General features: G+C 38.3%; 1 protein-coding gene across 1 annotated transcript; it reads left to right on the plus strand.

Moving 5' to 3' along the window:
• The first annotated feature begins 640 nt into the window (after nucleotides 1-640).
• On the plus strand, nucleotides 641-21165 carry cnpy1 (canopy FGF signaling regulator 1). The gene is made up of 6 exons (XM_036556043.1): nucleotides 641-889; nucleotides 2978-3077; nucleotides 10045-10160; nucleotides 17686-17895; nucleotides 18742-18838; nucleotides 20942-21165. Exons 2-6 carry the CDS (start codon nucleotides 2987-2989, stop codon nucleotides 20980-20982), a joined length of 555 nt encoding a protein of 184 aa, XP_036411936.1. The 5' UTR covers nucleotides 641-889; nucleotides 2978-2986; the 3' UTR covers nucleotides 20983-21165.
• The last annotated feature ends 1886 nt before the right edge of the window (nucleotides 21166-23051 follow it).

The raw sequence follows: 23051 nt of genomic DNA on the forward strand, positions 1-23051 counted from the left end.
GCTCCATGCCAGCTGGGACAGCCTCTGGATGCATGACAAGATACTGCACCGCATGTGGGAGCAGCTGGTGCCGTAAGGAACATGGTGCATGTTAAATGTTGTTGTTTTAATGGTGAGATGTGTGAGTGTTATAGTTGTAATAAATTGTGTCCTTTTCAGCTAATTAGCGCACTGGAAGTGTTTACCATCATTGGGTTATGTTTGCCTTTTGATGACCCGTCCTTAGTTTTCCCCAATGAGTCAGTTTCCTCTGCCAGCTTTTGCAATTAAGAGCATTTTCCTAAGGAGAACCTGGCTGGGGTCTTATTCTGTGCCGTCGCTATAATAATAATAATAATAATAATAATAAATGATGCTGATAATAATAATAAAGATAAGAATAAAACATAGCCATTTTAAATATGTCTACATGCATGTATATACCTTTACCTATTATTATTATCCTTGATCAGTTTCCTCCACCACGCAGTCTCCTGACTCTTACGTGTTACTATCTCTGTACATGACTGCGCAAAACCACATAACTGTAGTGTCTGGAAACCCGTCCATCCGGGTACGCGGCGCTTGTGCAGTCGGTGTTCTAATTGGTCGCAGATTTACAGAGCGCTACGCCATTGGCTGCTGTCCCTGTCAATCTTCCGTGCTGTGGGCGGGCTCGCTGGTCGTGGCAGCGCCACAGACCGGCACGTAAGTGGCCTGCAATATCTCCACAGAGAAGTTGTCTTTCTTGTTTCAGTAACACAGCAAGAACAAAGACGGGACCTTATTATCTCGGCCGGTAGCTGTGGTTGTGCTCCGTGTTTCAGTTCGTTTTCATCGCTCACGTTTTCGAGCCGAAAAGTTTTCCCTCCGCTCACCTGCTGTTGTTTACCCTCACGTAGCGCGTCAGGTAAGACAACAACAACAACACCACCACCAATCCTCAACTGGGAGCACTGAACGCTTCATAGCACTTTAAGGTGTAAAATGGGATATGATTATAGGTTCTCCGGCGAGGTGTAATGTCTGGTCGGTTCGGCAGGGCAGTCTTATTAGCTAACAGATGAATGAGAAGTTGGTTATTGATCTTGCTCACCTGTTCGGCCAGGAAACCTGAATGTGTATCAGAAACGCCGCTAAGGTTAGACGAACAACTCGCCTGTAGAGTCACTGAGGTTAAAGGTAGGAAATGTATGAAGACTAACGTTATTCCTCTATAAAGGACATGTTCACCAACAATATGTCAAATAAGGCAAATATGTTCGACGCCAAATTACAGCTAGTCCTCCATACTCCTAATGTTCACCCCCTGTTTTTAACCAAGATTGAGCTGTAGCTTCATTTATAACGCAGTAAGCAAGTACACTGAACAATTTCCAGACAATACACGGACAAAACAGGCCACTGCTGAGTTAAAGCGCCTTACGTGTTTCTGTAGGTGACGAACAACTGGGGGCGCCAGTTCATCTAAAACTTTTCTAACTTCTGCCTCTGGAGACCCCTCAGTGAGGTGAAATGAACGTGGCTAATCATTGTAAGTGATAGCAGCCATGATGGGGAACCACGTGTTGGTAAAGGGGCATTCCACCCGTTTTTAAAAATTTCTGAGGAGTTCGGTCTTTGAGATGTAAACAGTCATTCACAGTGGTTCGACCTGAGATGGTTCATTTGTAGAGACTCTGGAGATATCTTTACAGCGGTGCTGATAGGAACCAGAGGTCGTCATGTCTGCAACACAGATATAGCCATTTTATTTACCATCCAAACCACCAGTGAACCTACATGAGTAATGTTGGTGATGGTAAAATAGTAGCAAAGCTGAAGAAAAAAAAAATTCTTTGAGGACTATTTTGCCTCAGAACACCCTTCATGTATCCCTCCACCAAAAAAAGAGATTAGAATATGTTTTAGGGCAAGATGTTTATCATAAAACACGTCTCAGATATCAAGCAGCTTTTAGAGGTGGACGTCTGGTTCCTATCACCACCACTGTGAACAGTTCTGACTCTGTAAGTTTCTCTGCAGCGAAGCGTTTTACACCAAACCACTCTGAATGACTTTGTTAACATCTCAACCGTTTAATTATGTAGATTTTTTTGAAAAATCAGTGGAATTTTCCTTTAAATGCATCACCATATGAAACATATTATAGCTCCTGCCACACTTTTAATGTCTGCAAGATGGGAATTAAGCAGAAAATCCACGATTTAGAGCAGTTTGTCTTAAATACAAGCAAATAAAACATGAACAAAATGCATTTTCCTTATACTAAACTGTCATACTTTCTTTATGCTGATGCTAAAGTGTACATTTTCTGATTTTCCTCTTAAATTATCCACATGTTCTGTTACAATATCTGCGGTTATGCTGTTTGAAACAGTTAAGATACTGTCTCCAGTTCCATTTTGAGTGCCTAATTTGCAACATATCCAACAACGAATGAAAATGAGTGGCCACCAGTTAGCCTTATGCAAATAGCACCATGCTAAAGAGTGGTTATAGCTTCTGTTCACTGTTAGCCATGTTAGCATGTCTGATTGCACTGCAAGGACTTAGTGTTTATATGGATGTAAGCAGTGCAGGATTTTTCTGCCCAAGTTTGCTCACAATCTGATTTAACACTATTGCAAGGTAGTTGAAGCCATTAGTTGGCCTTCATGGTTTTAATACGATCTGAATATCATCAGAGTATCACTTTCTGCAGGTGTGGCAGTGCTTAAATGTAAAAGTTCATACAGGGAAAACGCTCCAGGCCGTTCTCAGCAAAATCTTAAAATCTTTCCTGTAACTTGACCTGGTCTGATGTGGTTTAAGGACGTGAGCAGACATTTATTTTGGTGTCAAATTCACACAGTTTGGAGTTGCTGGCATGTAAGCTCTCATTACTTGTTAGCTTCTCACCGCAAAACTAAAGTAACCAACTTCAGACACCAGACATGTTTTAGTTGGTGGTTCAATTAGATTTTTAGTCAAACGTCTACATCTGTTTCCTCCCTAGGAGACCACTATGGCACCATGGATTGGCCTTATTCTCGTGGCGATGGCAGTTTTTTCTAAAAGAGCGGAGGGGAAGAGAGATGAAGTGTTATATTGCTCTGGTGAGTTTTACTTACAGATAATTATCAGTGATGAAGCCTAAGATTTTGCTTTTAAAGAAGTCAGTACTGAATATGTTTGTGGACATTGGAGAATTGATAAGGTCAATAAAAGTAGTACTGCAGTTCTAGTAGTAAACAGTATGTCTTCCAATATGTTCGAGAAATAAATAGAAATTATGCACTAAAGTTTGCAGGAAAATGTCATGTTTAAGTTTGTTTCTTGTTGAGGATGTTTGATTTATTTTCCACCACGTGTAATTTGACCTGCCTACAGCTGTGTATTGCAATAGCCATTGCAATATATTAATAATGTATTGGTGAATCAATAATTTGACACAGTTGAAGATTAGCTTTACCAAAATAATTTACTTTTGTTGGATTACACGAGTGCCTTCTTCAGATCGCCCACAGAAACACTCGTCTGAAACTATGATAGTAGAGGTCCCGTTTGATATTGCTCTCTTTTGTCATTGCAGTGATAAATAATTTATTGTTCAACCCCAATTCAGAGGTGGAGTTCACACACATGAGAGAAATTATGTTTGGATTGGTCTTGATATGAGGATTGGACAGTTGTAGTCAATAAAATATGATTTTTCTGAATGTCTCTCTGTAGTACGCAGAAATGTATGTTCACATTCTTGTGACCTCCAACACTTCTAGTGTTACATCACCACCCGGAAGCGCATTGGCATGATTATCTATTCATAGTTGCCTTTCATATTTTTCTCATAATGAATATTTGATGGCTGTATTTGACCCCAGCTTAGGCATTACAAAATGATATACAGCCATGTACACAAGATAAACACAATCTCACAATTTTCAAAAGTTCTGTTTAATTCAGTTGTTGAGATGTAAACAAAGTCGTTCAGGCGGGTTTGATGTGAAATGGTTCGTTGTAGAGAAACGTACTGAGATTTTCATTTACAGTGGTGGTGATAGGAACCAAGCATCTCAACACAAATATAGCTGTTTTATTTACCGTCCAAAACAACCAGTGACCTTACATGTGAGTTTAAATGTAATGTTATAGTGGTAAATTTGGAAAACCAATTTTTTGGGTACTGATTTGCATTAGGACACTCAGTGTACCTCTCCATTATTAATGTATTTTTAAAAATACTCTTTAGGCCAAAAGCTAATCTCAGAACTCTCGTAAAACGGTGTCTCAGACATCAGGAGATGTAGACAAACCCATGTGGTGTACAAAGTTCAGATGTCTGGTTCCTCTCACCGGCACTGTGGACAATTCTGACTTAGCGAGTTTCTCTACAACGCATTTCTCATCAAACCACACTGAACAACTTTGTTTACATCTTAATAATTTAATTATACAGAGGTTTAGAACTACGTTCTAAAAAAAAGATGTGTTGAAAAACAACAGATCCCGTCTCTACCTAGACACAACAGTGTGTTCAGTTTCCAGATGACACATTTTGAGTTACTTTTTTCATATAATGTGTTAAAATATTTCAGAGCCCACTTACAGATAACACATTTTGTGTTGCGTTTAATGCAGAATGTGTTAAATCAGAAAACAATACGACACAAAAAGTGTTGAAACAGGTAACACACGTAGGCAAAGTGTGTTTTTAGAGCAAAAGTTCTACGTAACACAGAAAATTGTTCATTCAAGTGTTAGAAATCCTCATATTAATACCCGAAAATGTTTGAAATTCATTACATTAAAATATCATAAAACGTCCCAATGTCCAATTGCGTAGAAACCTCCAGTTAAATATTCCTAAAGAAGAAGTAGAAGTGGCGTAAGTGCAGTTAAAGCGTTGTTTGTTTTTTTTTTGGTTTTTTTTGGCTACCATGTGCTGGGTTCCCAGGTTACGTCATGGGAATGAAGGTTACAGACAACGTAAAATTAGATCAGGCCCTGCACGCTGTTAAGGATTCTCCAGCAGCAACTTGACTTAGACCCATTTACAACCGCACCAGGGCAGAGTTATTTGATGATGTCATGTTGTTATGAAGGCTTAGATTTTATGGACATTTGAATATCAGTGGAAGTGACTAGGAGCTCTGTGTTTGTGCCAACAGTGCTATGTGCTGAAAAGGATCCACATGCTGAGAGTACTGAGGTCCTAAGTGAGCTTACACATTCTTCTGAAATACAGTAACGTCTTTATTATGAAGATGGAAAAAGAAGTCTTGCAGTTATTTAATCTCAGTGGATCGGTCTGTAGCACTTGCCAAAAAGTTGGAGAAGCGTAGGAGTGGCCCGTTTGGCCGTACGTTATTGTGATAAACTTATTATACGTTTTCTGAGTATGTAATGGAAATAGTCTGCACTTCTAGTACACTGAACAACTTTATGTATCATAAAAAGACAGATTTAGGTCTGAAAAACAACACCTGACAGATTAAGTAAACGCATGAAGGTCATTGTAACAGATTGGACAACATTATCACATTTTCAATTGTTTGGACTTTTCCACTTGTTCCATTTTAAATAGGTTATTTTTGCAATTGTTGATTGAAAAAACATTGTTCATAAGATCTCATAGCATCTGTGTCACTACAGTTTTGCTTATTATGTCCGTTTGAAATTTGTTTGCAAAAATTTTAGAAAAAAACCCGAGAAATAAGAAATAAGAAATAAGAAATCATGAAAATATCTTGTGGTATTTGTGCCACATCGCCCACCTTTACTAGTTTGTTTATGTTTGATGGTTCAAAATCCATATAATAATTATTAAGTCCGCACAATTATCTTGGAATAGTATCAGTATCGACAGATATTTGCTTTAAAAATATTATTGTCTTTTGATTTGACTGATATTTTTATATATGTTTGATGTCTTTTTCTCCAGAATTACTGTGTTCAAATGTAATGTAAAACCCAGTATATTTAGTATGAATTTCTGCGTTTTATAAATGTTTATGTATCAGTGTTGGCATCAGCAAATATAAAGTACAACACAAAAAAAATAAAAAGGAAGTTAAAAGCATACTTTTAATTTATTATATAATTTAAATTATAATTAATTTTTTTACTTTTATTTAGAAGCCTCAACAACTAAGTTAATGTCTATGATTTCAGTGTTTAGTGTGTCCTCTGAAGTTCAGTCTTAGAAGTTGGTTGCATTTTCTGCCTCTCATGAGGCTTTTTGAGGCTTTTCCTGGCTCTTATTTTCCCTCTTTTTCTGTTAGCGCCACCTATAAGTGAGTGCCCACACCACCAATCGGTGAGCCCTCTAAAATATAAACGGCTGGAATGTGTTTATTTTTCCGTTCAGACGTGGAATAGAAATTTGACCCCTCATAATTTTGAAATACTGTCATATTTTTAAAATGTCATTTTTACATCCTGCGGTATACTGTATTACTGTCCTACTCCACATCTTCAGTGTTCTAGTGTTCTATCACTGAGGCTTCTAGACAGCTACACATCCTTTCAGACCCACAGCGCTGAGTCGTCTTCTCACAGTGGAAGGATGGACAGAAACACCTGTGGATGTTTTCAGATCTGAAGCAGCTTGATTTTCTCCTCTCTCTCAGAGATGAAAGCTTTAAGTGCTGTTTATCTGATGGGGACAGTTTTGGTGGCTACCAGGTCTTGCACGGTTGTTAGGAGTCCCATTTCCTCTGTATCTGTTAATCATTTTTGGATCTCCAGTTCTGAAAACTCGTTTATGTTCTCCTTCCTTATGCAAATGAATGGTCTTATATCTAATCTCAGAAATATCTCCTTTAGCCGTTTCAGATGCTCAGAGAGACCTTTGAAGGCGGTAAGGTGTGTTCAGGCAGTGGCTTGTGTGAACGTTAGAGAACGTTAGAACATAATGTCCTTTGGAGATCTTCTGTTGGAAGGACACAGCTTTAACTGGTCGCTTTTAAGATTGGAACGATGGAAGAGGTGAAGTGCACAAAATAAAGAGTTGACGAATGAAATACCGACAGATTTGATATTCCACTTATTGCTTTATGAAAAATATGTTTCTCGCTTTTTTCTGAAGCTGAAAATAAATTGCTTGTACTTAATGGCTGTTTTATTGGAAATTAAGCAAGTGAAAGGGCTGCATGTACATGAAAGCGAAGCAGGTTTCTGCAGCAGCCCTGAATACATCTTTATTTTTAACCTTTATAGTTTTATAACCCAATATTGACTTTAGAAATGAAAGCCAGCATAAACGTACGCTTTGATTTCAGCCATTTTATCCTTCGAGCACAATAGCGACACCAGTGCGGTTCCGTCCTGGATGCAGTTTTCCACAGGCTGTTATTTCTCCTCTAAAAGCGACCAATCCCAGCCCCTGTCTGGCATCGATGTGGCGCACTGTGCATCCCAGATACAATGACATTTTAAATACAAAGTGGCAGACGGCCAAGTCTCTTTAAGCTGGTTTATTCGCTTCTGCTGGAAGTGCTGAATTCAATACAGCAGTGCAGGTTTGGGTAACAGCAAAGATGGACATCCGCGAGGACAGCTTGGCCTCCGTTTCACGAGGAACAAGGGTTTAACCTCCGTATTGGTGGGAGATATAAAAGTAATGTCCGTAGCTGGTTAATAATTTTGGTCGGTGGTTGAACGACATGGTTCAAATGGTGCACTAGACTCGTTTAACTGCTTCAGCTGAATCGGCCGCAGTTTTGGAAAAAGTGGTTCGCGACTTTTTTTTCCTGTTGTTCTCGTTTTGATGTGGTAGTTTATTTACTGCGTTTTTATAGAAGTCATGCTGGCAGTCATTTTGAATGTCTCGTGGTATAAATTATAGCATCCTGGAGAGAATGACAATGCATACCTTTTGTGGTGAGGTTAGTAAGATAGTAGATTGCTTGGAAGTGTTTTTTTTGTGGAAATATAATTCAGTGTTTAAAGAAAGACAAAATAATCTCATAACTCTCAATTAAGAACTGACTAAAGTATATTCGACACAACATTTAATTTTCCAGTTGAATTAACTGTGTAAAAATTTAAATAACAGTCTTCAAAAGCTGTGTAGTTGAGTCATAGATAGGATGAGCTCAAATGATGCAAATATAACATTAATAATGACAGAAATGGTGGCTTTGGCGTGATGTTTTAATTTTTTTGTAGATGTTATACACGTAAACGCTGTTCATACTGGATTTCATATTGTACTGCTTTATTACATTATAAAGCAGTGAATATTTTATGAGTGAATATTTCCTCAGTTTTGTATTAAAATAGATGTTGGAATGCTTTAGGCCTTGTTTTGTAACAAACGATATTGTTGTTTGCTCGTGTGTGTTATTGTGAATGCTAATCGTTATTTATCATCTCACATCTTATTTGTAACGCAATACTTTATGCTGACTTGGTCAGAACACTGGACTGTTTGAGGAGCGTGATATTACTTGGTGCACTCACAAAAATGAATATGCAATTAATTCTGCTGCAGAAATCAAAATCGGGTGCAGTCTAAGTGGCATCGATGGCCTACTTCATGACCCCACTTGACCATTTTGCCAGTTTCCTACACGCAATCAACTTTTCTGATAATATTCACAGTTTTTTTGACCAGTTGATCTTAAACTCTGTCAGTTTTCTAAATCCGGTATCCACCACGGACAATGGCAGGCTGCATCTTTGCGATTAATAGTCATATTTAAAAATGAAAACATTTAAAATTCTGTGCACATGAGCACTCTGATAACTCTCCTCAACCCATAACCCTCACACAGCTGCCTCTAAGGAACGATTCTGGCTCACAAACTTAGTCATTCTTGTGTGGGAGCTGGACCGTCAGGGCACTTCGCCTTTTGAAGCGGTCCCGCAAAGAGGGATGGCGTTGAGCCGCCAGCAGCCATTGTTTTGTGCTGAGATTCGGTGTGGTTTTTTTAGCGTAGGTGGCAGCATTTACTGACTTGTCATGAATCATGAGAATGATTGTTGCTAGGACAACAAAAGCGTTCAGGTTCTATTTACTGTAAGCTTATCAGCCTACTCAGTGTAATCATGATGCTACTCCACAGCCGTGGGGTGAAGCTGAAGATATTTTCGTTTAATTTTCGTGTATTTAACACATGGTACAGTTTTAGATTCTTGTACCATCAGGATTTATGAATGACTCCGAGGGGCATACGGAAGGTTTAAACTCAAACCCATTCATGGCCGTTTTACAATCTTTTTTTTGCCCATCTGGATTATCTGAGGGTTTTCTATGCCGTGTGCTTGTTGGGGAAACAATCTTGTGGGTGCAGATAAAAGTGGACAGGCTGTTAAAGCTTTTACTCTAAATGTACATCAGAACTATGTTGGTAGTCAATCAAACTAGTATGAATTTGGTGTTTACGTACTGTTTGATCGGCAAAGTCATTACGAAAATAGCTGCAGCTCTCAAAGGCGCACTGTAATCGTTTGTGCTGCTGCTTTCTTCAGTGGATGGACGATAATTCTGCTGTGGGCTGCAGTTACAAAGCTAGCATCAAACACTAGAGCATTCAAGGAGGCCGAAAGCTCAGCCCAGATAAAGGCTGTTTTAAGCGCCGCCCAAGCCTGGCAGTTACCATGGAGATGTATCAAGCATGACTAAGCACTAGCAAACTCAAGCCCAGCGTTTCAGCAAGAACTTACACCAGTGGATTTATTTATTTATTTATTTATTTATTTATTTATAGGAGTCAAGTCACTATTTTTTCCCCTCATTATTCTGTTTGGTGCTGTTTTCTTTCAGTTAAACATAATTATTGTAAACATTTCTTTCTATAAAAGGTTGCTGAGTGTTTTTCCTGACCTTCTGCCCTTCTAATTGATTCTTGATGACCAGTATAGTATGTTCTGAATGCTGTTTGCATCAAGATGCCAACCGTTGCCAGTCTGTTGGTGAATTTTAGCGACCTCACCAAGCACCCTGCTGTTAGCCTCTGCGCAAATCTACCTCTAGATCTTAATTTTCTGATTTTATTTCACTTATTCGGTTTCTTTTCTCCGCTGCCAATGCACTGTGAAGCAATTAAGCAAACTGCAACGATCTTCCATCTCCTCTAGCCTGCATCGCCATCGCAGACGAGCTCAACTACTCAATCGGCCAGATTGATCCGAAAAAGACAGTCAACGTTGGAGGGTTCAGGCTCAACCCTGATGGCAGTATGACTGAAAAAACGGTAAGTTGCACTGCCACAGCACCTCAGCCGCACACTGGAATCCTCAAGCATGCTGCCGGAGGGGTGTTTTAGCATTTTGGCACTCTACTAGAGGTGTTTTACATATACTGCTGCTACTACACTGTAAATGCGAGTGTTTAGACTTTTCTGGAGCACTTTTTAAAGGTCTCGCAGTGTTTAGTTCTCCTGTTTGAGAACCTTTTTAGGTTTTCGCTCAGGTCATTCTTAGATGGAGCAAAATAACGTATTTAAAAACTGCTCCAAAAAAGTGTTTGGGATCTAAAAATTTGGATTTAGTGTGGTAGTAGCAGCTGTCATTTTCAAGATTTAATTCTTCTTCATATGCCCTTTTAAGTAAAGCTATTATATTAAAGAAGAAGAAGTTCATATTTTTTTTGGAATCCCAAAATGTACACGATTCCATCTCCTCGTTAAGATGAAAACAGTCGTTCGGGGTGTTTTTATGTGCAGTGGTTCATTGTAGAGAAATGTATCGACCCGGATTTTACAGTAGTAATAGGAATCAGAAGTTATAAGACATTTTGAGCAGTTTAGGTTATTTTATTCATCTATAGGTGCAGTTTCAGTATTCACAGTTCATATTAGAATTTCAGTGTAATTCTAACTTGGGATGCATTAATATGGGAGTTCTGGGCCTTTATCTGATATTTTTGTCTATAGATCTATAGATCCTGATGTCATACATACTTATACGAAGTAGAAATTGATACTAAATCCACTTGGATTCAAATTGTAGAGGAATGTAACCTTTATTTGTGAAAGGCTGACAAACGCAGTAAAATGAATGAGATTCAGAGGGTTGCCAAAACACATCGTTCTTCCACGATACAATAAATGCACCATCAAATATCGGTTTATTGGTCAAATCTAAATATCAGTCCAATGCATATTGGAAAAAATAATATATAAAACTTTTGAGCATTTATCAGCTGATGCTCATATGATTCCAGTACCATCGAGCATCTCTACTCCTAACAGGTTTAAAGGGGCATTTCTGCATAATTCAGTTGTTGAGCTGTAAACAGTCATTCAGTGTTTTTATGTGAAATTAGTCATTGTAGAGAAACGAACTGACTCTGATTTCTTTAGTGGTGATGATGGGAACCAGGGGACGTGACATCTACAGCATAAATATAGCCATTTTATTTATTATCCAAAATAACCAGCGAACCCAACACGTCTTCTTTATATATCGCTGCTGTCGGAACAAAACCTCATATCTCCATTTTTTTGTTGTTGTAGTTTCATACTTTGAAAATGCCAGCCGATTTTTACAATGTGCCAAAATTTCATGATGAACGGACCACCGGAAATGCTCCAAAAGTGCTTGGAAAAAATGTAGTTCCATTAACTTCCATTCAAAAGAATGTTTTTTCCTTCTCCTGTAAAGTTAACAACTTTGGAGATACAAGGTTTTGTTCCAACAGCAGCGATATGTAATGTTGATGATGGAAAAATAGTGGTAAAATTTGTATTTATTTATTTTTTTCACGTTTTCTTCGGCGCTATTTTACCCTGCATGTATCCCTTCAGGACATAATCGTCGCAGAACTATGTTTCAGGAATGCTTTTAGAGGTGGACGTCTGGTTCCTATCACCACCACTGTGAACGATGACTCAGTAAGGTTCTCTAAAACAGAGCATTTCCTATCAAACCCCTCTGAACGAGTTTGTTTGAATTGAATTGACTTACTTGCGTCTGAAACGTCTTACATCATCATGCACCAGTGGGCGGGAAAATAATGTCGGCCAATAATATCACGCTTCCCCTCCCCCACCTATCATTTAGAGATGATGCTCAGCTAGCTCAGAGCCCCTCCCTGATACTGCTTCACTCAGAAAACGTCACGATATGGAAGAAACATACAATTTCAAATTCATGTTGGGTTTTAAAATCTGTGTTTAACAGCTAATATCAGTGCCAAACGCTGCTTTATGGACTGGTTTCTGTTTTCTGCCTCATGATATTTCTGTTATACTGGTGAAAGTGGCCTTTTTGACCAGAGTAGGTGATGTGGCCTCCTGTTCAAACAGCCTGCTGCCGCTGTGGGACCATGAAGGCTATTGCTTTTGTCAAATGTACTAATTTAATGATCTTATCTTCAATGCTGACTTATAAATAGTTTAAAATGACCAAGGGTTATTAATGAGGTCAAGCGCCTAAAAATGAATCATTAATAAGCTGTTATAACACATGAATATAAATATTTGATGAAGCTGATGGAGAAAACAGAGTAGCCAGTAAGATCTGAGGTTTAACAGTATACAGATGCATGCAAGAGTTTGGGCGCCCCAGTCAAATAATGTGTTTAAATTTTTCTTCTAAGTGAAAAATCAGTTAAGTTTAATGCACAATCACTGTTTCTTTGCTGAATTTAAAATATCAGGCTGGGAAAAAAACATAATGTGGCTGTGCAAAAGTTATAGCACTTGTGTTTACTTCCCCCCCCCCAATATGTTGAATTCAGAAAATAAATAGAAATATTCAAACTTTTGCATACCCTTGCAACTGTAGATGAATGTGGGGTCACTATTTGGCAAGCAACAGGCCATTGTTGCCATTTTTATATATGTACTATGCTTATTAATTATTTTAGGATGTATTTTTAGGAGCTATTCCTAAAGCTTTAGGGTGTTTTTATTGTGAAGTATACCAAGCATAACATCAAAGCTATTCAAATCAGAAATATTCCAGTCAATATCCCAGTCTAGCCATATCACATTTTTCCTGCTGTAATGAAATTAAGCTCAGCTGGAATGAGCGAGAGGCCAAACTTCTAAATGACTTGGTGTTATTGCACCACTGTGAGAAGCATGTATGCAGAACATAAGCTCATGAATGCACAAATATTGTTGAACTTACCTTGATCTTTCCATTTTTTTTTCCCCTCGTAGACAGAGCCAAAAAAGTTTGGCAGCTTTTGGAAGCATTTTCTGTTGAAAGTCCTCGGCGGACCTAACCCCTCCCCACTGTTTTTACAGTAATGACTCCCATCACTGCAGGAGTTCAGAGGTTGTGGTTCATCGATAGGAGAGAAGCAGGGCCAAATTCATAAACATTTCGGCAAACTTTGACCGCAACCAAAGAGGTCGTTTCACTTTCGACTCAGAAAATGGCGCAATTATTTCAGCCTGGTATCATTTACATGCTTGGTGTAAATCAGTGGTATTTGTTGTTGGTGAAGGCTCTGATGGCCCTGCGGTGCAGAACGAGTAGCAGTTTCTGAAAATCATCTGCCTTTATTCAAAGACCTGCTTTAAGGTTACACTGTATCTGGCTCTGGAATGAGCCTTCCTCTCTGGTTAAATGATGAGTGATTGTGTTGTGTCGTGAGCTGTAACCAGATCTGTACACTGAAAGCGAATCAGTGAACATTACTCTGTGCATATTAAAGAATTATGCAAGTGACCTTTAATACCCAACTGAAAATTTAGAACTAGTACATCATTGCTGTCATTCAAAACCATGTCATTTTTTTATTTTTATTAATTTAATTTTTTTTAAACACCATTTGAGACACCAGCTGCTCTTCACATTGCGTGAACGTTTCATGATGAGTCCGTAATTCAAATAAAATTTAACATACATTAAAGTCGAGAACATTATTTTTCATCGCCTGTAAAGTTACCCTTTTGGGGATAATAGATTTCCTTACGATAGCGATGGACGTTTGAGAATAAATCTCCTCCCTGATGCAGCAAAGCTGTGTCTGTTACAGTTTACATCACAGTTGGCTGATTTCATCCAATTCCTTCCAAGCCAATTAGGAAAAAATAGAAAGGTTAGCGCGTTACAAAAGAGGTGTCATTTTAAAATAGTGCTGCATTACCGTTATGATCTTTTTAAAAAATTACTTTGAAAAAATTTTTGACTGACATTGAAATTTTGACTGTTCCCCTACATTTTTTGCAGTCTTCCCCTAAATTTTTGGCAGTGCCCCTTATTTTTATTATTATATATTTTTTTTTTTCAGTTTTGACTGTTCCTCTAAATTTTTGGTTTTACTCCTTTATTTATTTATTTTTTACTTTTCCCATAAGTTTCTTGAATGTGCGTCTAATTAACTTTTTGACTGAGTCACCACGTTCATCACTGTTCCTCCTACGTTTTTTGAACTGTTCACCTACATCTTTCACTGTTCATCTACTTTTTTTAACTGCTCCCCTACATTAAAAAAAAACTCCCCTAACTTTTTGGCTGTGCCAAAATTTTTCAATATAGTGTTTATTGTTAACAGCTAAATGTCTTGAAAGTGCCTCTATATATTTGACAGTTTCTATAAATATTTGTGCATTTTGGACTGTGCCCTTGATTTATTTATTTATTTATTTTTGATCTCCGAGGGACAACCTCTCCTTAAAAAAAAAGGTAAGCCCTGTGTAACATTACCCTCACTCCTGTGCCTCTTTGCAGATGTTTGAGGCTTCGACGGGCTCGTAATGCTTGCTTGGCTAAAGGGGACAGTTTTAACTGTTTCCTCCTTAACTGTGGTGTCAGTATTTAAAGGTCAGACCCAATGAACTCAAAGCCCTGACCCCTGCTATCCAGGGACCGTCATTAGGTGGCTGACTCTCCTATTGATTGGGGGTTAATCTCCTTTTGATTGTACCCACTGACTAATAACAAGTGTTTACTCTAGCTGAGAAAGCTCTGGCTTTTAGCCGTTGCGTGTGAAAGTCAAACCGGGCTTGTTTACGTTACATAGGACAGACAAAAAATCGCTGAATAGCTCAACAGAGTCTGAAATTGGCTGACATTCATGTTGACACCATCAAAACAGACAGAAATGGCCAAGAATGAGCGACATTGAGTGACACATTTAAGTACAAAGCCCAGAACAGACAGTTCTGGTCAGTTTTAAAGTGCATAGAGTCAGGGTGTTTATTGTATTGTCTTTGAAAGCACTGAGGTGTACAATAGTTAAAGGGGAATTCCACCAATTTTTCAAAATTTTTTGCATAATTCAATGTTTGAGATGTAAACAAAGTCATGCATACTGGTTACAGTGGTGGTGATGGGAACCAGGGGTTGCGATGTTTACAACACAAGTATAGCCTTTTTATTTACTATCCAAAATGACACGTGAACCTATGTGTCATGTGAGTTTTTATATGTAGTGCTGGTTAAATAGTGGTAAATCTGAAAAAAAGTAGTTTTTTGGGGGGATTATGTTTACAACACCCCGCATGTACCCCACCACCAGAAAAGGACTTTAAAATTATGTGTTAGGCCAAAACTTTATCTTAGAACTATTATAAGACAACATTTCAGGCATCAGACAATGTTTGAAACCATCTAGTGTAATAATGTTCTGTGTGGTAGCTTTTATAGGGATTGACGTCTGGTTCCTATCACCAGCACTGTGTTTACATTACTCTGAATGACTTTGTTTACATCTTAGTGATTGTGTTATGGAGACATATTGAAAAATCAGTGCAGCACCTGTGATTTTTTTCAGTGCAGATGAACATATTTGATTTAAAATGGCCCTTGCAGGTGATTTCAATTGTCTTCTGATTGTGATTTGCCAACTTATAAATAAGCTTTATAGCTTGAACATGGTTTGTTCACGATTCGTAGATTGAACAGAATCCAGGATCACGTTATCGGTTCGTAATCTATTATAATTCTATTATTGTGCAGCTCTGCTTCATTTAAAAACAAACATTAATTACTGCTGCAACCACAGGGGGCTTCATTCTCTTGGCCTGAAGCCTGTTTAAGGGGTCCCTCAGTGATAATCTTAGCATATTCGCCAAAGATGACCTTACTCTGTTTACTCTGTTAAATGTGACCCAACTCGCTGATCTATTTCAGGTTTGTAATGTGAGCTTTGTTTACAGAAGTCCAGCTGTTTCTATTTATCTTCTTTTTTTTAAATTTTGGACTATTTTGTAGGCTGCTGTTTTTTTTTAAGGCCACATATATTGACTACCTGCTCCTCTAAACCTTCAATGCTGGTTCCAATGGAGAGTCAGTGGAGGATGGCATCCCTGAGAAGCCTTTTCTCTTGCTGCGCTTTCGAGCCCCCCCTCCTCCTTTATTCCAGCAGAAATTCTTTATTGACAGGTCCTATTCAAACCCCTCAGACTGTTACGGGTAGGAATTTAATTCCCCATTTTCAGGATTGCATGATAAGCACTAGGCAAGAGGATGCAGCACAGAAGCCAAGCCTGAGATCCAGAGGGAAGTTTTTATTTGCCTTAAAATGTATTTATTTGTTTATTTATTTTTATATTTATTTGTTTACTTTTTTAACCTGTTCTGCTGTTTTGTGTTTTGTCCAGTTTAATGAGTTCAGTGCATAATTGGCCAAGATTTGGACTGTTTTCTTTCTTTTGCTGAAGGCGATTCAAACTCTGGCCTTGTGTTTCCGACGCATTGTTTGATGCCAATAATCTCTATTTATTTATTTATTTACTCATTTTTATGTTCGGTAATTACTATCCTCTGATGCTACTCGAGGCAGTGGTCTCTTAATTCTAATTCTCAATCTAGATTTGCCCAAAGTTGATTGTATCCTGTCTTATCTCTCTCTGCGTGTTCAACCCACCGCCTTTTAATTAAAAAAACAGGGAGGGATGCGTGGACGGGTCGCTTCTCCTTCCATAGAACCTTTTGTCTTATTCGTGACCAGATGGCGGTGAGCCACGGAAGCCTCTTTGTGTCCTGGAGCCTCGGAGGAGGACAAAAAAAAAAGAAGGGGGGGTGCAAATAAAAGAAGTGCCTCCATAATGTAATGAGCGAGACCGGAAGGGTCCATACTGTGTTTGAAAGGGGGCAGAGGGGTCAGGGCATATATCTACATCCAGCACCAAATCCAGCTCATCTGCAACCTGCCCTTCTCCACTTCTGCTGCGGCTCCTTCTCCTTCTATCCCCTCCTCCCAATTTAACCCCCCTCCTCCCCCCTGCTACCCTTTCAGTGATCTGACAGGGGAAAACTTCCTGCTTTGATCAGCGGAGGGTGGAAGAGAGGGATCGGCCCAGGAGGAGCACAAGGATGACTCTGCGCTGTTTACCCTGCTTTACCCTGCACTTGGCTGCTGTTGACAACTTCCCCCACCCCACTGCTTACCCCCCTTTTACCCCCCGCCCCGCGCCCCATTCTGTTACAGGCCGCCCACCCCCCCTCCGGGCGCCCTCGTCCCCTTTCCCCTTCCGGGGGAGGCCACGAGGGCGGGTGCAGGGGTGCACCTTGACCTGTCTAGACGCCACTGTGTGGTTTTGTTCTGTTGCCAAGGCAAGGGGACCTGCGTTCTCCAACTTTAGACACGCAGGTTAAAAGTCAGCGGTAGCGGCGCTGGGGCAGTTTTTGTTTTTTGTTTCCCCCCTCCGCTTCTTTTTAAGAGAACGGAAGGAAAAAAGGTCATCAACACGACCTGGATGCCCTTCCATTATGAAAGTTTTTTTTAAGGGGGGGGCCAATTTTTAAAAATTAAAATAATTTTGAATGGAGAAAATTTTGCAATTAATTAATTTAACACTAATTCTACTCCGCTAGGTTCCGCTTGCGAGGTCAGAGACGCACCTGTCCGAGCTGCTGGATGGAGTTTGCAATAACATGAGTGACTATGCGCTCTACGAGGACCCCGACACCAAAGAGCAGAGCTACAAGAGGTTCGCCCCGAGAAGCAGCGATGGCGGGAATTTTCCGGATTTCAAAAATTTTAAATTTGCCGGACCAGAGGGCTCCGATTCCTTGAAATTTGCTGTGAGTACTTTATTTAATGTGCTATTTACGTGTTTTTCTCTTTCCTTGGTTGTAAGTTTAAACTGAAATTGAAGAGTTTGAAAAAGCGATAGAACACAATTTTATTTTACTTATTTCTTTATTTTTGGTTTCTTACACATCAGCCATTTTAGTTTGCTTGTAAAACATGGAAAGACTTGTTTTGTCCACTAAATGCTTTTGGATATAACCCCTCAAATGGCCAGTAACTGCTGGCAGGTCCAAACTTCATTACACACTTTTGTAAGTTAGCATTGTAGTGCAGATATTTACTGAATAATAATTATAAAAGGTGGAAAATTGCTACGTCACGATTTCAAGTACTTCTCCGAAATACTTTCTTAACTTTTGCTCTTCATTTTTGAATAATGCATCACTATCACAGTGGTAATGAACAGCTACAGTGCAGCAATTTAGGATGAATTGCAATTGTTCAAACATGTATATTGGTATAATGTTACAGAGTTGACACCATGCTCTTTGTAAATAATATCTAAATCCTCATGAATACTTACCCACCATTTCTGCCAGTTTTTTCCTGTATAATAAGCCTTATGAACTGCCGTTAACCAGTATAAGTGTAATAATCCATTAAAAAATCATTATAACCTAATTCATAAGTATTTCAGTACTAATATATAAATGACCATGCTACTGCCTTGTGAGCTTTTCAAGATGGCAGCCAACCTGTCAATGGTAGGTTGCTAAAGATGGCTGCCAGCTCATGTTTAAACGTTGTTTAGGACGTTAGGAAGTGTTTTACGTAGTCTGTGACCATTCGCTCTCTGTGGTAGGCAGCTAACTCTCCACTGCTCCTGTCTCTTGCAGTGTGAAACAATTGTGGAGGAGTTGGAGGAGGATATCATCTCTCTGTTCACCCGTGAAGAGGAGCATGTGGCTCTGAAGTTGTGCAGTGAAGTATCAGGTACGAACACTAATACTGCTGCCTCACTTCACCCCATTCTTCTAGCGTGAGCACTAAGCTCTTAAACAAAAAGCCTCGATGCGCTGAGATTGACATTAGAGTAAGTGTGCATTTGGGCTGCACCAGTATCTGAGATACTGTGGTTAATTTTTAGAGTCTCAAGGCTACATTAAGATTGTGTTGTCTAGGGATGGGCAATATGACGATGTGTTCACAATATTGTGATAAATCACGTCGCAGTGGGTTTTTATGAGTGTTTATCAGGCATCGTTAGTATTTCTAGAGCACTGAACCACATGGGCAGATTATAGTAATTATATAATATGAAATTATGTTGTTGTTGCTGTTTATAGTGTATAATAACTGCATATACCAGAAAATAAGTAGCTGATTTGATAACAGCACATTATACCGTAATCTTATTATATTAATTTATATTTACTGATCGTTTTTTTTTTTCCTTCTTAACCTGCTGTTGCACCCAATTATGAGTTAAAAAATTATGAGCCATTAAAAAAATGTTTTTTTACATAAATGGACAGGATTTACTAAAATAAAAACTTTTTTAAATATTGCGTGCCTTTTGGCATTTGTTGCCTTGAGGTAACTTAATGCAGCAATTGAAAGAATAGACAGATCAGAAATCAGGAAAAGGATTTTATCTTTCTAATCTAAATATTTAGATCTAAACAGAGTAACTGCACAATTTTTTGATATTTACGTACTTACTGTTCATGCAATAAGGGAGAGAACAATTCTGTTTCATGCTGTTTCCAGTGAAACCACATTACCACAATGCATGCATACCTACTTACCTAACAATTATTTAAAACCCCACTTGCAAGTTAAAACCACAAAAAAAACTAAAAAAAGTAATTTTTAAGTGGTCAGAATTGGCTTTCATTGTCTAAACACAAATTATAATGACATTAGTAGAATCTAATGCATACCGACTGCTACATGGCCGAATTGATTTTAATGAGATTTCAGCCACTAAAGGTGCATACACATTAATCTTAAAACAAAAAAAATAAATAAATAATAATTCTAAATAAAAATAAATTCTAAAAGGGAACAACTGAGCAATAACTTGCTATTTGAGTAAATCCAGTCCACTGTTGCACAATGTTGCTTCTGGGCAACAATCCTAAATTAGAGAATTTTTAAATAACATAATTATTTATATGATACTAAATGTTATAAGATGAACTTGAGAATCTAACAAACGTGAATCATATTATTTGATGGATAAAAAATGTGAGAGCTTGAAATTGTACGATGCTAAAACGTCATTTACAAGCTGTGCCATTAAAAAAAAGACATGTATGCCCAACAAGAGACCTACTACAAACTTTTTACTACAAGTGACCTACAAAGACCTTTTTTTTTTTTTTGGTTCATTCAAACTTTTCGCTTCATAATTAACCCTTTCTTTGGCATTAAATATGTATCACTGCTTTGTAGAGTGAGAAAAATGGGTTTGTTGCCCTGAGGCAACAGGGTGCGAGGTTAAACAGCATTTTTGCCTACACTGAATTAAAAAAATCAGCGTACTCATTGTTTTATTGCCCATCCTTAGTGCTTGCATATCAGTACGGCGTTCCTTTTATTCGGAGTCTGTTCCAGTATTGAGTGTCAAAGTGCTTAGTGAACAGCCTGCAACTACATTTAAGTGCTTGTTTGTTTTATTATTGAATCATATCTGCTCTGAGACTTGAGTCGTTTAGTATTCTTGCATCTCAGACTGAGACGGAAATGCTTGGTGATCTCTAAATCTGTCTTCTAGCCCACCGTATGAGCCCCCACTCTTTAATGCCGCCATTTTGTTTTAACCCTGCGTCAACTGTGCCGAGGATTTGGCTCCGCAGACAGCAGCACAGATGAAAGAGATTGAAAGCTTTTTACATGCACAGAGCAGCCACGGTGCTTCGAAATGCAGGGTTCTGCTTGTTTTGTTATTAAGGAAGGCATTAGTTGTGTTAGAAGCTCATATTTACTGCTTGTTTCTATGCAAGCGTAACCCAAAGCTCTTGTGCTGTTGTTAGTCTGTGTTGTATGTTTTGTTTTAGTAAAACCAAGAATCTTGTTGTGTTTTATACTTAGGTCACTGTAAAAGCAGTGTATTCCAGCATGGTGAGCTGTAGTGTTACATACCCGTCTGCTGGAGAACGCCCAAAGAACCTGAATGGTAACCGTGGACCAGATAAATACTAGAATTGAAATAAATTAATAAATAGCAAAAAAATGTTTTTATAAGATTCTATTCTATTCTAATTTTGAGTTGTAATATTTTCATAATGGATAATAAAGTGTTTTTCTAAATGGAACATGACTTTTTCCTCTTTATTTGGACATTTAATTCTATAGTTGCTCAAGAAAAATGAAAAGCAATTGAACATTGATGTTTTTGCATGCATTATAACCTTAGTTTTAACCTTAAGTGTGCTTTTAAGATGTTTTTGGGTGGATAGACAATGTCTATTGCTATTTTTATTTATTTATTTTTTTTTAAATTTTGTGCTTTGTTGTTTTTCTTAATTGATAAACCTTTCAGTTTACCTGTTAGAGAAATGTACCAAGTAACAAACATGTCTAAGTCTATGCGATATAGCCTGAACTCTCCCAAGAGGAGTTTAATTCAGTATAATTTGTAAATCCACATTCGAATTGTATTTCAAATATTAATATATTTTGAAATTAAGCAGTTTGGAAGCCGTGTAAAAAACCCACAGTAGTTCTGTATGGTTCATAACATTGCATACAGAGTAAAATTCACTTGATTTATATGATTTAGAAGACATTTTGAGCAGTTTAGGTTTACTGTGTTGTTTAACTATGTGTGCAATTTCAGTATTCACTGTTTAAAGTGGAATTTCAGTGTTATTTTAACTAGGATATGCGCCTGTTTGGAATTCTGGGCCTATATAGTCCATTTTCCGTGTGCATATTTGTCGAAGCTTGTGCCATACATACATAAACATTTATAAAATTTAGAAATTGGGACTAAATCTGCTTGGATTCAAATTATAGAGAAAAGCAACCTTTATTTGTTGATGCAGTAAAATGATTCATGCAGAGGTTTTAGCACAGTGGCTCAGTACTGTTGTTCCACGATACAGTAAATGCATCAAAAACCTTTTTAAAGTATTGGTCAGATCTAAAGATCAGTCTGAGGCCAATTTAACCAAACAAAAGGAAAAAAAACACAGTACATTTATCAGCCAGTACTAATGTGATTCCAACGTCATCATGCATCCATACTCCTAACAGCTTTCTGCATAATTCACTTGTCGAGATGTAAACAGTGATGTTCAATGTAGAGAAACTTACAGACTGATTGTTTTTTTTTGTTTATTAATTAATTCATTCATTTTTTTACACTGATAGGAACCAAAAATATACCCATTTTATTTACACAGTGCTGTGTAAAATAACTCTCCATCATGAATGTTTAAAAAAGCTCCTCATCTCAAAACTATCATAAAACAGTGTCTCAGACATAAAGCAGTGCATTCATAACCATTCTGTGTAATAACTTTCTGTGAGGGAGGCGTTAAACTCTTCAGACGTCTGGTTCCTATCACCACAACTTTGAACAATTCTGACTCGGCAAGTTTTTCACACCAAAACACTCTGAATGACTCTGTTTACATCTCAACCATGTAATTATGCAGAAATCTAGAAAAGGTTTCCCTTTGATGTTGTATTGTGGCTTAGAACTGCTCAGTTGTGGGTAAAGAAATTTAGCTTTTTCTGTTGGATACAGCAGAGCAGTGTGGTAATACCATAAGACAGGTCTATAAATGACTCTCCATCTAGTTAGTTTAACACAGTTTGACTTAATGTGCTATTATTATTATTATTATTATTATTATTATTATTATTATTGTTAGGCTAACTATAAGTAGAAGCATTTTCTAGGTGGGAAAGAATGTAAAGATGCAGAAAACCAAAAAAAAACATTTTGTTTTCCCGTCTTAAGTCATCCTGCGTGGGTCGTTGGCTCTGTTGTTGCGTCCTGTGTGCGAGTGGGCTGGTTTTTAAACATGGCCGCTGGGCGTCCCGTCCCGTGGCCCGTCTTTTTTCACGCCCTTCCCTCTTAGTTCCCCCAGTGCGGAACTGCGCCTGCGCATCCCGGTGCGCAGGGGGGCAGGTCCTGTCCTGGCTTGGATTGAGGCGGGGGTGTAAGGGGGGTGTGGGGAGTTGAATTTGA

Source organism: Colossoma macropomum, unplaced genomic scaffold (assembly GCF_904425465.1).
Source record: "Colossoma macropomum unplaced genomic scaffold, Colossoma_macropomum, whole genome shotgun sequence".
NCBI lineage: Eukaryota > Metazoa > Chordata > Actinopteri > Characiformes > Serrasalmidae > Colossoma > Colossoma macropomum.

What these genes read in the sequence shown, in the direction of transcription:
- cnpy1 (XM_036556043.1), top strand. Translation starts at nt 2,987, where the DNA reads ATGGCACCATGGATTGGCCTTATTCTCGTGGCGATGGCAGTTTTTTCT. An exon ending in TGAAGTGTTATATTGCTCTG is followed by an intron (nt 3,078 to 10,044) that starts GTGAGTTTTACT and finishes CATCTCCTCTAG; the next exon opens with CCTGCATCGCCATCGCAGAC. An exon ending in GCAGTATGACTGAAAAAACG is followed by an intron (nt 10,161 to 17,685) that starts GTAAGTTGCACT and finishes CTACTCCGCTAG; the next exon opens with GTTCCGCTTGCGAGGTCAGA.